The following is a 15,601-nucleotide window of genomic DNA, read 5'->3' as shown; positions in this document are numbered from 1 at the left end:
AGGGAGTCATTTCATGAATTGCTGGGTTTTACAACTCTTTCCTACAATGTATAGCTCCCAAGGACTGCTGCTTCTGTACCCTGCTAACAGGCTACCTGCCTTCTGTCCCTTAGCCCCTATCTCTCTGTGTATCTAAACTTGTAGGCAGTGTTCCCACAGGAAGTTCTCTAAATCAGGCCTTGCCTCAACCCATACTATTCTGTGCCCAACATTGCTCTGGAAGCTACTAGTAACCTAGATAAATCTACCTGCTGAGGTCCAGGAAGAATGTCTCATATGGTGGTCAATGGGCTCATATAAACCAGGGCTGAACAGCCAGATGGTCTTCAAATAAAAGAAGTCTGTAGTAGAGATATATCTATTTGGCCCCATGTAGGGGGAGAGAACGAGTGACAGGAAAGGTTGATAGCAATACCCATTTGCCTCCTCTTCTAAAGTAAGGAGACATAGTTTTACCTCTTCTAACCACAAAAGGTGAAGAAAATCTGAGAGTAGGATATGGGCTTGAAAGGATTTCTGGGAGAGGGTTAAAGGTCCTCCAAAATACCAGCCAACCCCAAATACTCTGGAGTTATTTGTCTGTGGCTTGACTTGAGAAAATAGATCTTTCCTGCTCAGAACTAATTCCAGGAAGCTTATCCTAGTCTAGAATGTATAAAAGGCAAATACCCTTCTATATACCCACTATATCCCTTACCCCATCCTTACCCGGGTTCAGGTCCACCCTTTGACAGGTCAAACACTTGAGACGGATTAAGGTATTGCTTAAATTTTCGGAGGAAGACGACCCCTTGGTGATCGCCACTTTTGGAGTTGATGAAGATGAGAAGGGGACATGAACAGGCTGATGACCAATCAAGATTCCGGAAGTCTGAAGATACTACTAATTGGCCTGATACATGCACACAACAAAAAGAAAAAGAAGGAAAAAAAGAACAGGGCCATTGAGATGGAAACAAGATATAACTTAACATAAAATTTTGCAAACACCTTTAAAAAGTTTTATTGAGGTATAATTGATATACAAAGAACTGCACATACTTAATGTGTACAATTTATGATGAGTTTAGATACAAGCAAAAACCCATGATACCATCATTGTAATCAAGGTAATAGACATTTGCAATATCTCCCAGAGTTTCCTTGTGCCCTAGACTCTTGAGATGGAGGAACAAAGGGGAAATCACTGTAAAACCCAAGGGACTTTTTATTTAAAAACTAACAAACACCCTCCCAGCTGATCTTTGCCCAGCTGTTGCCAGGCAACTGACATCTGCTGAGCAACTACTACATTCTAATCATCATACTAGATACTGCTGGGATATAGCCCCTGCCCTTAAGCTGGGGAAACAGGCTCATACACAAGCGTATGTTGAAACATAAGGAATAAACAAATTTGTGCCACAATTAGTAATTAATAAAATGCTGAGGAGAAACTGAGGACGGAAAAGGTTGAGAGCTGAGTAGGAGGATCAACACACCAACTAATTCACTCTCAGCTTGGGATCTGCCTTGGTTCTCAGTGAGAATATACCAGGTCAGGAGAGAGGGGAGGAAAGGCTGCCTTTTAGCCACAAGTGAATGATTGAACATATCAATGTGGGGTGAAGCAGGGAGCTTTAATCACTCCCCTTAGGCTTTGACAGAGTAATCCAAGTTATCACATCAACTTTCAGGGGAAACAAGACTATAGGGAAATTGTGTGAACAAGAGAGAGGCTTTTAATAATCCTCAACACTGAAGTTCTTGGTAGAGAAGTGGAGTTATAGCAGTCTAAATTTTCAAAGCCTGCCAGATCCTTCTGAACCTTAGAGACTATTGGCAGGGGGATGGACACTGAGCAATGGCCCCCTAGGAGATGCTAGACAAATCATGAGGCTCCATACCTCTGAGTTTGTAGCTTGGTAGGGATACCTCAGCAAAAATAAATGCAAAGGGCAAAAAACATGTGGCATTCTCCTGAATGGTTTGGGCCGGGGGGTGGGGGGGTGGATTGAGATGTCCCATTTGTTGTAGCCTGGGTGAAAGGGAGCTTGAAGGAAGAGTGCTGATTTGAGCAGAATGCATGGCTGTTTTGCCTGGAAAAATCTGAAATGGTTTTCCTCTGTGGGCCAGTTTCTAAGCCAGTCATGCACCAAATTTTCAGGGCTTGCCAGGACTCAGTTAAGGGGTATTTACTATGTCCCTTCAGTAGTATAGCTTGGAAGTAGTTACTCTTCATGAACACATTATCCAAAAGTAGTACCCTTTTCAATGTGTGTTTTTTTGTTTGTTTTGTTTTTGTTTGTTTGTTTGTTTTTTACAAAAGGTAATATGTTAACACTATGGTAGTTAAAATATCACTTCATTTATTCACCAAATATGTATTGAGGGCATTCTCTGTGCTTGTCCTTGTTATATTGAGAATACAGTGGTGAAAGAGATAGAAACAGTCTCTGATCTTGTGGAACTTGTATATAAAAATAATGTGATACAAAGAAAAATAAAGCGGAAAAAGGGAATGGAGACTGAAGGGGGTGTATTTTAGGTAGGTGGTCAGGGATGGCTTTTCTGGAGAGATGACTTTTAAAATGGAACTTACATGAAGTGAGAAAGTGAGCAATGCAGATAACTGGAAGAAGAGTATTTTTTTTGGGGAAAGATGAAAAAATAAGTGCTAGGCCCCAGAGAAGATAAACTGTGTGGGGTATTTGAGGACCAGTGAAGAGAATAGCATGGCTGTTGTTCAGTGGATAAGGGGGAGAGTGGCAGAAGATGAGGTCAAAGAGGTTACAAGGGCCAGATACAATGACAGAACATGTTAGAAGAAACAGAAAATAAAGGTGAGACTATTCAGTATAGAATTGAAACACTAGGGGTCAAGTCATAAGCTATATAAAGAAAAAAATAAAATGGTGGTATCTTTTAATGGGCTTGCTCTTCTACCAAACAACAATACAGACCCTAACCCAGGACCTGGCCCCAGTCTTACCTCTCCTTTGTTTTAATTTGATTCTGCTTTATGCTTTATGCTTCCCTTCCTTACTCAACACCTTGTAGGTGAGCATATGACTTTGAGTATGTACCCTAATTAGAAGATTCATGGACATAACTTCCTGCCAACATCTAGTGTACCTGTGAGATATGGTTGAAAGCAAGAACTCCTCATACCAGAGGTCCTGGAATTGACCGATTTATGCCCCCAATGTTTTTAAACAATGTCAAAGGCCCTTTGTGTTAGTCCCTTTCTAAAGGTGAGGCAGCAATGACAATGAGACCAAGTACTGTGAGCTATTTGGGCTTCAGTTTTCTTATCTGCAAAGTGGGGCATTAAAAAAACTAGTTTGTTTCCCAGTGTTTAAATGAAAATAAGCTAGGTGGTATGTTGATGAGAAAAGTAAATATAAATTGGTTCTTAAAGGTGAAAAGATGAGCAAACATTTTCATAAGAAAGATACTAATTAAAATCAGTCCATGGTACCATATTTTTCATGTTCAGAAGATTGGCAAAAAAAACCCCAAAAGATAACACACTCAATTGAAGAAGCCATGGGGAAATATGCACTATCATATACTGAAGATGGACATGAAAAATGACACAAACCCTATAGAGGGCAATTTGAAATTTACAAAGGCATATGCATTTTGACCCAGTAATTACACTTTCCTGTAGATGTATATGTAAAATAACGTTATACATTTGTTTATTACAGTAGTATTTATGATAGTAAAAGACTGAAAACTATCAAAATATCTATTAATAGGGGACTAATTAAATAAATTATGGTATATCCATATAATAGCATATCTTGTAGCTATAAACAAGAGTGAGGAATCACAAAAAGATCTTCAAAATATACTGTAAAGGGGAAATAGGGGAAAAAGGAAAGAAAAAGATAAGAAGGAAAATGGGGTAACATCTGTAATACTCTCAATATAGATAAAAAGAAAGGAAAAAATAGCAAGTTGCAGAACAATGTGTATAATGTTAAAAAGAGGAGGGATAAGAATATATATTTATATTTATATTATATATAAAGCAATATGTATTTATATTTATATCATATATAAAGCAATACTGGAAGGTATTCAATAAACTAATGGCAGTAGTTAACTGTGAGTGGGGATGGAATGGGGCTATAGGAAACTGAGAAGATCAGAGAAAGAATAGCAGAAAGTTGTTTTTTTTTTACTAAATATTGTGTATGTGTGTTTCTATTTTTAAAAATATTTGATAATACCTAGTCAAAACTTAAAAATCAGGAAAAATAATTTGGCTAATGCTATCTATAAGTTGAATAGCCATTTGAGTATAGCTGAAAATACTTATAGATCTATTTGACAGCTTGGAGCATGGGCTGCTTTTTGCAGTCAGTGTACTTCTACAAAAGAATGCAACTGTGTGCCACAGCCCAGGTCTATTCACTAACCTAGAGCAAACATCTTAACTTCTTTAGGTGTTGATTTCTCCATATGTACAATAGCATCATGTTGCAATAATTAATAAAATAATCCAGGGTGGGGATGGAAAGCTACTAGATAAAGAGAAAATTTTATAATTAAAGAAACTTGAACTTCTGTGTCAAAACTAATTTGGTCCCAGATGGAAAAATGGTGGGGGCAGCACTGGCAGGAAGTCATTCCCAGGAGAATAAAAGAGCAGCCCCATTTAACATTTCCCCCAGAGTCAGAGAACATCTGAATTTGAGCAAGGCCAAATTTGTCCAGAGAATCTTGTGAACAAGGGGACAAAAATTGGGTAGCACTGTGGGCTGAAATGTAGCAACGTTAGGCACATTCATAACCAGGTAAATAATCATGTCCACATGGTTGCTTTTGTATAGATTGATTTTATGGGAGTGTCCTGTATTATTCAACAATTTTAATCAATTCAAATGAAAACATAGAAGGCTAGCTTGTCAACTTTGAAATACCGAAATTGGAGGGAAAACTGCTGGATGACATAATGAAGATTGAAAAATGACCTCAATTGGCAGATGGGTCAAAGTCAACAAGAATAAAAAGGGATACATTTTAAGCTTGACCTTTAGGCTCAAGGACATAAATCGCAGCAGAACAGGACAATAGGAACTTGGCGTGGCAGCATCAAGTGTGAAAAAGGCTTAGGGGATTTAGTTGACTTTAAGCTCCAGATGAGCCAACAGCCTGAAAGAGCCTTTCCAAATGGGGGAGGGGGTGGAGCTCATGTTTCTTTGAGCTGAATTAATATAATTACAGTACCCCAAACCAGGGAGAAAGCAGTCCTCCTCATATTTGTTCAGTTCATACCACAGAAGGATGTTAAATTAGCATATGGTTGACTTATTGTTCCCCTTCCCGCATTTTAAAATCCTCTTTTACAAATGTTAACTCATTTAACCCTCACAACACACCTATAAGTACAACTATTAATTCCTATTGGCAGAAACCAAATGACAGATGAAGCACAGAGAGGTTAGGTTACTTGTCCAAGCTCACAAAGGTAAATGATAGAGTGTGCTCCCAGGACTAGTAGCGTCAGCATCATCAGGGGACTTATTAGAAATGCAAATTCTTGTGCCCTACCCAGATCTACTAAATCTAAAGCTCTGGAGGTAGGGCCTAGAAATCTGTGTTTTAATAAACCTTCCAGATTATTCTAGTGCAGTTTTATGTTTGACAACCACTGAACTATATTATTTTGCCTCCACATGAATCAGGGATACTGTCTTAGTCATCTCTTATTCTCTAGATTGCTTATCACTGAGCTTTACATGCAGGAAGTATTTCATAAATATACTAATGAATTCCTGTAACAAATCTTGACTGTGCACATACCATGTACCCGGGTCTGAGTTAAGAGAGTTCATAGTCTGGAGTGGGATTCAAACATGTGATGAATCATATAATAGAGTGTGTTAGGTGCTTTGAGATATGAATTTTGGGTTTACAGAAAAGTAAGTAATACATTTGTATGGGAAAGTAGGGAGAAACAATTTCAGTAGTCTTCAAACAGGAGATAATGTTTGATTTTGGTCTCACTCTATAAAGTGAGAAGAAATTTACCAAGCAAACCAGATAGGGAAAAGGGGCAATTATAAAGCATTCTCAGAAATTAGAGTCTGTTGACTGAATAAATGAATGAGTGAATGAATGAGTGGTACTCAACAATGCCAAATGCTTCTTCAAGAAGTCATCAGCTGAATACCTTCATCCTGGATGCTGGAGAAGGGATTCTCTAGTCTGGCCAGAAGGATTGGACAAGATAATCTTGAAGGACCTTATTTTCTCTAAGATGTGGTGGGACTTCCCAACAGAAAACCTTATTCAAGAGTATATTTGCCTAGGCCAAAAAAGCCGGGAAGAGTCAATAAAATAAGGAGGTCTTAGAAGACAGTCCTAAGAAATCACAGGCCAAATAATACATGATAGAAAGAAGGGCTCTCAAGAGTGAGATTAAATTGAATCAAAATTGCAGATGATAGGAGGAAAGGCTAAAAACCAGCTCATAGGGTATTAGAGGAGACACTACACAAAAAGAATGGCTTGCTTCAGGTGATTCTAAGCAATAACATGTCATTGGTAGAAAGCAAAAGAAAGGAGCAATGCCATTAGTTGATGCTCTATAACAAGAGTAAGAAGTGATATAGGATAGGAAAATATACTTAAAAAAACAAAAACAAAAAAACTTCTACAAGAACAGGAAATACAGAACCTGTTGAGCCAGTTACAAAGAAGAAGTGGTAGCCCCTTAACACCTATTTGGGATGCTTTGTGAGATGCTGAGGTAAGCATCCTTCAGTCTCCTCAAAGAAAGTTTCTCTAGATCCCTGTGGAGGTGAGCAAAGTCTCATATTCAAGACTAGGTTGACTTTTATTAGCAGCCTGAGTTCGCTCAGCTGACAAGTTTGCGACTTTTCCTCTTCTATGAACTCCATCTTTCCCCCACCCCTTCCCTCCCCAGTCAAGCATCCCTTATTTGCCAGGTCATCAGTCTCAGCACCATTATAATCAACTATCTGGTAGGCAACTCTTTTTGGATAAATATTTGAGTAGATATGCATGCATCCCTGAGTGAGGTTAGCTTTGTGTTTGTGCACACCATTATGGGCCATATGAATATGTTTACCTGCAGAAACCTATGTGAATGGCTCATTCCATGCATTAATGTTTGTCTGTATCTGTGTTAAGGTTGGAAAATAAACCTGTGTTAAGGTTGGAAGAGATTAGAGTGTCTCTGAATACATGTACATGTATGTGCACATAAGTGTGTATGTGTTATGTATCGTTCTAAGACTGTGTGCAGAAATCCTTGCCTCCTCCCATTCTCTGATCAAGGAAACTATAAACTTTTCCTTATTTTTTTTCTTTGCTCCCAGCTAGTGCTGGCTCATTGTTGGCAATGAAGTGGCCAGCAAACATCAACATGGGGATAATTTTTAAGTCAATGAAATGTTGGTTCATTAATCACTTTCCACATGTCAGAGATGGATAAATGATCATATAAGCAAAATATAGATTAAACATTCTGGGAAGGGTTTGAACTTTCTTCCAGTAAGTAGAATTGACCATATACAGAGTGAAACTAACCATACACAAACTCAAATTAATGGGTAGTATATCTCTTTTTCCTGGCTTAGTGAAATGACTAACATGTCCATTGGTAAATACATTTCTAAACTTTGTAGTGTTAGTGAAATAGGTCAGGTCTTTTCAGCTGTGATATGTAATTTTGATTTTGACAACTTCCATTCTTTAATAATGAGTGATGGGAAAAGCAAATGAACAATTCAATGTCAGAAAGAAAAGCCTCTCAGAAGAAGCAAAAAAATGGAGGAGAGGTGAAGTAAAAAATGCAACATAAGCAAGTGCTAAAGAGTGAATTATCCCTGTGGAGGTATCCAGTTTTCATTAAGCTAGAAGACTTGGGATTTAGTTTTGTGGTCCTTTTAGGGCCATGTCTCTAGATATTTAGGCTTTTTGCATATTATCACTTATCTTCACAATATACAGTATCATTCTTATTTACAGATGGGGAAAGTGAAGCTCAGAGAATGTGACTTATCCAAGGTCACCTAGCTAGTAAGTGACTAAAACTCATGGTTGTCTCGCCCTTGTTTTTCCCCTACATGTCTCATCTATCTATTCTTAAAAAACAAACATAAAACTAAACAAAACATCCCTCTCCTTTACCCCTGCTTTCTCTGATCTAATATCTCTAGACCTCCTGATAGAAGACTCTATACAATATTTCCCCTTGCTGTATTGATTTCATTACTATCTCCTTTCTGTGCAACAATTGGTTGACATTCCTCACATTTTCTGATCTCCAAGTGTCTCTACTACTCCTTTGGCACTTATCATATGTTAAGGTATCAATTGTCATACTATATCAATATCCTGGGTCCAAAATAGCTATAAACTCTGGCAATGCCCATATCGTGGATCTTTTGTGTCCTTCAAACACTATGAATAGAGTTCTCAATAAATCACTGGTGTCTAGGAATTAACAAAGCATTAGTGGAGTGTATTGGAACAATGATAATGTTAGTTTCATATCTTGGTGCTAGTTTCTGTTTTAAAAGTAACATAACCTGGGCCCTCATGCAATTCTTCCTTGACTACCTGAATGCAAACTAACTTATTTCATGGATTATATAGTGTCTGGAAATCATGTAAAATCTGAAATAAATTCTGATCATTCAGAAATAATTGTGATAGAGACTACAGAGAGCATGCCCACATACATATACATTATAAATATCATCATCCCAAATGTCTAAAGAGAAATGAGCTGTCTCTACACATATGCATATTCCTACTCTCCAGCAATGTTAGACTGGTTGAGGAGAATAATTTAATTGCAGTCCTTTTCACCAATCTTTTCACCTTCCCTTCCTCCCCAGTGTATTTCTGAGACTAAAGTTTAGCTACTCACCATCTCCTTTAGGGTCGCTTAGGGCAGTGGGAGGAATGACTGATGTTCGATGACTTCCAAACCAGCATTCCTTGGAAAACCGTCTCCTGCAGTCATCATGCACCTGAAACGACAAGAGAAGAAAAGAGAAAGAAAAAAAAGGAGGGGAGAAAGAAAAGGATAACATTGATCAGTCTTGAGTTCCATTTCCAAGATTTGAGCAGTTTTTAAATATTCCTTTCTGAGATTTGGTACCATACACATACCCCAGACTCAACCTGAACACCCTCTCTCCACCTTCAGCCTGCACCATCCCTGAGTGTGGACTCTGAAATCTGTTCCTTTCAAAGGTGGCTTTCAGAATATATGCATCATAGGCATTGAGAGGACATAAGTCTTAGGGCAAAAACTTAGTGGCCTACAAAATGGGAAATTTACTTGCTAATCGTGATAATATTCTGTTACACTTCAATCCTTACAACAACTGTGTGTGGTAGGGAAGACATTATTAAGTTCATTTTAGAAGTGTGGATACCAAAGCTCAGGGCAGTAAAGGATTTTTTTCAAGGTCAAACAGCTGTGAAGTGACGGACCTGAGACTCTGATGCCTTCCCCACTAGTGGTCATTCTTCTGAGATTTATGAAATCTTCAAGTACCACTTCCTAGACAATTATACCATTCCTAGAGGACATGAATGAACCTGGCCTGATTATGCAAAATCAATGAAAAGAGAACCAGAGGATACTGGAATCATCTTTTTTTTTTTTTTTTATTGAGATTATAATTGACATACAATATTTTATTAGTTTCAGGTATACAACATAATGATTTGATATTTTTATATATTGAAAAATGATTGCCACAATAAGTCTAGTTAATATTTGTCATGATACATAGTTACAAAATTTTTTCTTGTGATGATAGTTTTTAAGATATATTCTCTAGGCATCTTTCAAATATGCAATATGGTATTAACTATAGTCATAATGGTACTCATTAATTATATCCCCAGGACTTATTTATTTGATAAGTGAAAGATTGTACCTTTGATACCCTTTACCCATTTTGCCCACACCACTGCCTATATCTGGCAACAACCAATCTCTTCTCTGTATCTATGAGTTCTGTTTTTAAAAGATACCACATATAAATGAGATAAAACAGTATTTGTCTGTTTCTGTCTGACTTATTTCGCTTAGCATAATGTCCTCATATTGAAAAAAATGACAAGATTTCCTTCTTTTTATGGCTGAATAATATTCCATTGTATGTGTGTGTATCACATTTTCTTGATTTATTCATCCATTAATGGAAACTTAGGTTATTTCCATATCTTGGCTACTGTAAATAATGCTGCCATCTACAAATAGTGACAATCTTACTATTTATAATTTGGATGCCTTTTATTTCTTTTTCTTGCCTAATTGCTCTGGCTAGGACTTCCAATACTATGTTTAAAAAAATGGGAAGAATGGGAGGTGGTTCAAGGTGGCAGCAAAGAGGATCCCGAACTCACCTCCTTCCACAGACACAACAAATCTACAACTACATATAGAACAGTTTCCTCTAGAAAGAACCTAAGAGCTAGTGGAACAGCTACTCCACAAGAAAGGATAAAAGGGCCACATTGAAACAGGTAGGAGAAGCAGGGACATGCTCTCTTAAAAATCCCCAACCCTGGTGTGGTGACTTACAGTCAGGAGGTATCTCAAAACAAAATGGAGCTACTTCCTGAGGAGCGAGGGCTTTGCGCCCACCCACATCAGGCAACCCAACACTTGGGACCTGCAACAGACAAGCCCCCAAGATATCTGTCTTTGAAAATAAATGGGGATTACATCTAGGAGAACCATAAGGATGCAGGGAATGAAAATCCTACTGTTACAGGGCTCATGCATAGACTCACTTGCCCTGGTACCCAGCACAAAAGCATCAGTTTGAAAGAATCTACACCACATGTGAAGGAGGTTTATTTTCTAATCTTAAAGCATCTTCCAGAAAGGCAGAAGTCTGTTGAGACTCTCTATAGGGACAGAGGCATTGGTGAAAGCTATTTTTACATTTTCCTTCTACCATGCTAGCGCCAATGCTGGTGGATGCCGTTTTTGCACTCTCACTCTAACCTATTAGTGGTGATTGGTGAGAAGCCCTGTTTTCCCCCCATGCCACTCCTGCAAGAAGCCCCACCAGGGGCAGTGGGTGAGCAGCCTTTATTTCCTACTCTCACATCAATCATTCCCATGAGCAGTCCCTCCATAAGTAGTAGGCAAACAGCCCTGACCATATCCACACTGCTCCTGTGAGCAGACTCACCAGGGTGAAAATGACATCTACTTTTTTTCTGTAATTTTGGCAAACAAGAGAGAAGGAGGGGAAATACATGTCATGCCACCCTGTGTGTCACCAAAGTGGTTGTAAATGCCTCAGGGCAGGTGGGCAGGTAGGGATGGCCTGTCTAGCCTTTACAGATCAATGGTCTTGGCAGGTCTGAGAGCTGCTCCACTAGCCAGACTTCTCTCTATCAGCAAAGCCAGCCTGGGGTTTGCATGTCAAACCCGAGCAAGCTAAATGGGATGAATCTGAGGCTTTCTCCTTCCTACTGTAACTAGAGTGAATGTTTACATCAGCACTTTTTCTGCACATTTATCTTCAATCTCACAAGGCTGTTTTTTATGCTAACAAGAGGCCACCACTTGGCTACTGGATTATACCATTAAGCAACTAACTGTAATCTCTTTTCCACCATTTTCTACATCAGGCCTGCTTGGCACTATAGACAACTCGTTACCCCTGCACAATGATATTCCAACCACCACTTGCTAAAAGTTACAACCAACCTTGCTGATTGTTGTAAGTAGGACCTTGGGTCAATTTGCACTGTCAGTGATAGATAGTAAGCCATTTCCTGCGAAGAGGAGGAAACTCCTCTCCAATCTGCTTGGGCCTGTGCTGATGGCACTTCAAAGGAATGCCCATGTATTTGGAGTCCATGAGTCATTGGGATATGCAAAGATGCTTAAACATTTCAAGAATGGTTTCTCCATTTATATCCAATTCTGGTGCTTAGGAACAGGGACCCATGCTGATATGTAAGGGCAAAGAGCTCCTTTTCCTTTAAGGAAGGGGCAGGACTCATCCTAATTCCCAGTGAGAGGTAATCCTAGGCTTTTTGTTTTTTTATGTTTTTGCTTTTATACACCCCCCCCCTTTCTGTTGGCCTTGTGCTATGTTTGTTTACAAAAGATGTATTTTGTTTAACTAAATATTAAAAATGGAAAACTCTGCATATATATAATCTACCTTTACTAGTGATATTTATACTTTAATATGTTTTCCTATTAGTGATTAGTGACCTTTTGTTTCAGTTTAAAGAAGTCACTTTAATACTTCTTGTAAGGCTGGTTTTTAGTAGTGATAAATTAATTAGCTTTTGCTTATATTTTCTATTTCTTTGTTGACACTTTCACTGTATTAATCCATTCTTCTCCTGAGTGTGGTAAACATCTTTATGGCCATTACTTAGAATCTTTTACAGGTATGTTACCTATCTCTGTGTTATTAATGAAAGTACCAAACAGAAGTTATAGAGCAGAAAAGTAAAATAACTGAACTGGAAAAGATGCTAGAGGGGTTCAACACTATACTTGATGATTCAGAAGAAAGAATCAGTTAGCTGGAAGACAGGGCAGTGGAACTCACTCAATCAGAGAAGAAAAAAAAAGAAAAGAAAAGAAAAATAATTTAAAAAGTGGAGATAGTTTAAGGGACCTATGAGACAACATGAATAATGTTTGCATAAAAGGGAAAGGGGAAGACAGAGAAAAGGGGGCAGAAAACTTATTTGAAGAAATAATGACTGAAAACTTCCCCAACCTGTGGAAGGAAACAGACATTCAGAACTGGGAAGCCCAGAGAATTTCAAATAAGATGAACTCAAAGGGACACCCACAGAAAACAAAAACAACAACAAAAAAACACAACAACAGCAACAGTATAATTAAAACGCTAAAGTTACCGATAAAGAGATAATCTTAAAAGCAAGGAAAATTATTTATTTCACACTAGGGAACCCCTACAATACTATCAGCAGTGTTTTCAGCAGAAAATTTGAAGGCTTAATATTTACAAAGTGCTAAAAAAAAACCAAAAAACATCCAACTAAGAATACTCTTTCCAGAAAGTTTATTATTTAGAAGATAAATAGAAATAGTTTTCCAGATTGTTATAAGAGACAGAGAAGGTTATAACATAATAAAAAAAATCTAACAAAAGAAAGTAATATATGTAAATATATATGCACTCAAGAAGGAGTACCTAAATACATTAACAGAACAAAAGGGAGAAATATTATACTATTACTATAATATTAGTAGGGGAATTTAATACCTCACTTTCATCAATGAATAGATCATTCAGACAGGAAGTCAATAAGAAAATATCATTCTTAAGTGAACTTTAGCCAGACTCATACAGAAACAAAGAGAGATGCCCAAAATAAATAAAATCTGAAGTAAAAAATGCAAAGTAACAAGTGACACCACAGAAATACAAAGGATTGTAAGAAAATACTATGACAAATATATGCTAACAAATTGGACAACCTGGGAAAAATGGACAAATCCTAGAAACATACAATCTTCAAAACTCAATCAGGAAGAAAAAAACAAACAAACCCGGATTAGGTTGATAACAACTAATGAAATTGAAGCAGTAATAATAATTAAAAAAAAAAAAAAACTTCCAGCAAACAAAAGTCTTAGACTGGGTGGCTTCACAGGTATGTTTTACAAAACATTCAAAGAAGAATTAACACCTATCCTCCTCAAACGATTCCAACAAATTCAAGAGGAGGGAAGATATCCAAGCTCTTTTTATAAGGCCAGCATTATCCTAATTCCAAAAGCAGATGAAGATACTACAAAGAAAGAAAATTACAGACCAATATCCCTGAAGAACATAGATGTTAAAGACCTCAACAAAATATTAGCAAATTAGATCCAGCAGTACATTAAAAAGACAATACAGCATGACCAAATGGGATTTATTCTGGAAATGCAAGGTTGGTCAATATTCACAAATCAATAAATGCGATACATCATATAAAGAAAATGAAGGATAAAAATCACATGATCATATCAACAGATGCAGAAAAAGCATTTGACAAAATCCAGCACCCATTTATGATAAAAACTCTCAGCAAAGTGGAAATAGAAGGATCATACCTCAACATAATAAAGACCATATATGACAAACCTACAGATAATATACTCAATGGGCAAAAACTAAAAGTGTTTCCCTTAAGATTAGGAACAAGATAGAGATGTCTGCTTTCACCACTCTTATTCAACATTGTACTGAAAGTCCCATCCACAGTGATCAGACCAGAAGAAGAAATAAAAGGCATCCAAATTGGAAAGCAGGAAGTGAAAATGTTACTATTCACAGATGACATGATATTGTACATAGAAAACCCTAGAGACTCCATCAATAAAATGGCTACATTTAATAAATGAATTCATCAATAGAGCAGGATACAAAATGAACATCCAGAAATTAATGGGATTTTTATATACCAGTAATGAACTCTCAGAAAGAGAAGCAGAAAAAAAATCCCATTTACCATGGCAACAACAAAAAAATAAGACCTGGGAATAAACTTAACCAAGGAGATAAAAGACCTGTACTTGGAAAACTATAGGACATTGAAAAAGGAAATAGAGTAAGATACAAACAAGTGGAAGCATATACTGTGTTGAAGGATTGGAAGAATTGACATCATTAAAATATCCATATTACCCAAAGCAATCTATAAATTCAATGCAATCCCTATTAAAATACCAATGGCATATTTCACAGATCTATAACAAAGACTCCAATAATTTATATGGAACCAAAAAAGACCCGGAATAGCCATAGCAATCCTGTTTAAGAAGAACAAAGTTGGTGGGATCAAATAACAGATATCAACCTGTACTTCAAAGGCATTGTAATCAAAACAGCCCCTTACTGGCACAAGAATGGGCATATAGACCAATGGAACAGCACAGAGACCCCAGAAATTGACCCATGCCAATATGGTCAATTAATATTTGACAAAGGAGGTAAGAGCATACAATGGAGTAAAGATAGTATCTTTAATAAATGGTGTTGGGAAAATTGGACAGGTACATGCAAAAAAATAAATAAATAAAGTAGACCACAAACTAACAACATACACAAGAATGAACTCAAAATGGATAAAAGACTTAGATGTAAGTTGCAAAACCATTAAAGTCCTAGAGGAAAACATAGGCAGTAAAATCTCAGACATCTCACATAGAAGTATTTTCACCAATACATCTAATGCAAGGGAAACAAAGAAAAAAAATAAATGAACAAGACTACATAAAACTAAAAAGCTTCTGCGCAACAAAATAAACCAACAAAATGAAAAGGAAACCTATGTTACAGGAGAACTTATTTGCCAATGATACATTTGATAAGGGTTTAATTTTGAAAATATACAAATAACTCATGAAAGCCAATGCCAGGGATACAAATAATCCAATTAAAGATGGCGCAAAAGACCTAAATAGACACTTCTTCAAAGAGGACATACAAATGGCCAACAGACATATGAAAAAATGTTCAACATCACTAATTATCAGAGAGATGCAAATTAAAATGATTATGAGGTATACCTCATATCTGCCAGAATGGCTACCATCAACAAATCATCAAAAGAC

The 15,601-nt window shown here is 37.2% G+C and overlaps 1 protein-coding gene across 1 annotated transcript in view; it reads right to left on the bottom strand.

Moving 5' to 3' along the window:
• DGKK (diacylglycerol kinase kappa) overlaps positions 1-15,601 on the bottom strand; it is a 159,890-nt gene that overhangs the window by 42,153 nt on the left and 102,136 nt on the right. The window contains exons 8-9 of the mRNA XM_036271305.1: positions 8,897-8,999; positions 709-892 (exon numbers count right to left, since the gene is read on the bottom strand). Of these exons, the coding sequence (XP_036127198.1) occupies positions 709-892; positions 8,897-8,999 (287 nt within the window). The remainder of the gene's footprint in view (positions 1-708; positions 893-8,896; positions 9,000-15,601) is intronic.

This window comes from Molossus molossus, unplaced genomic scaffold (genome assembly GCF_014108415.1).
Source record: "Molossus molossus isolate mMolMol1 unplaced genomic scaffold, mMolMol1.p scaffold_m16_p_2, whole genome shotgun sequence".
Taxonomy (NCBI): domain Eukaryota; kingdom Metazoa; phylum Chordata; class Mammalia; order Chiroptera; family Molossidae; genus Molossus; species Molossus molossus.
This window is presented reverse-complemented; position numbering and strand designations above follow the sequence as displayed.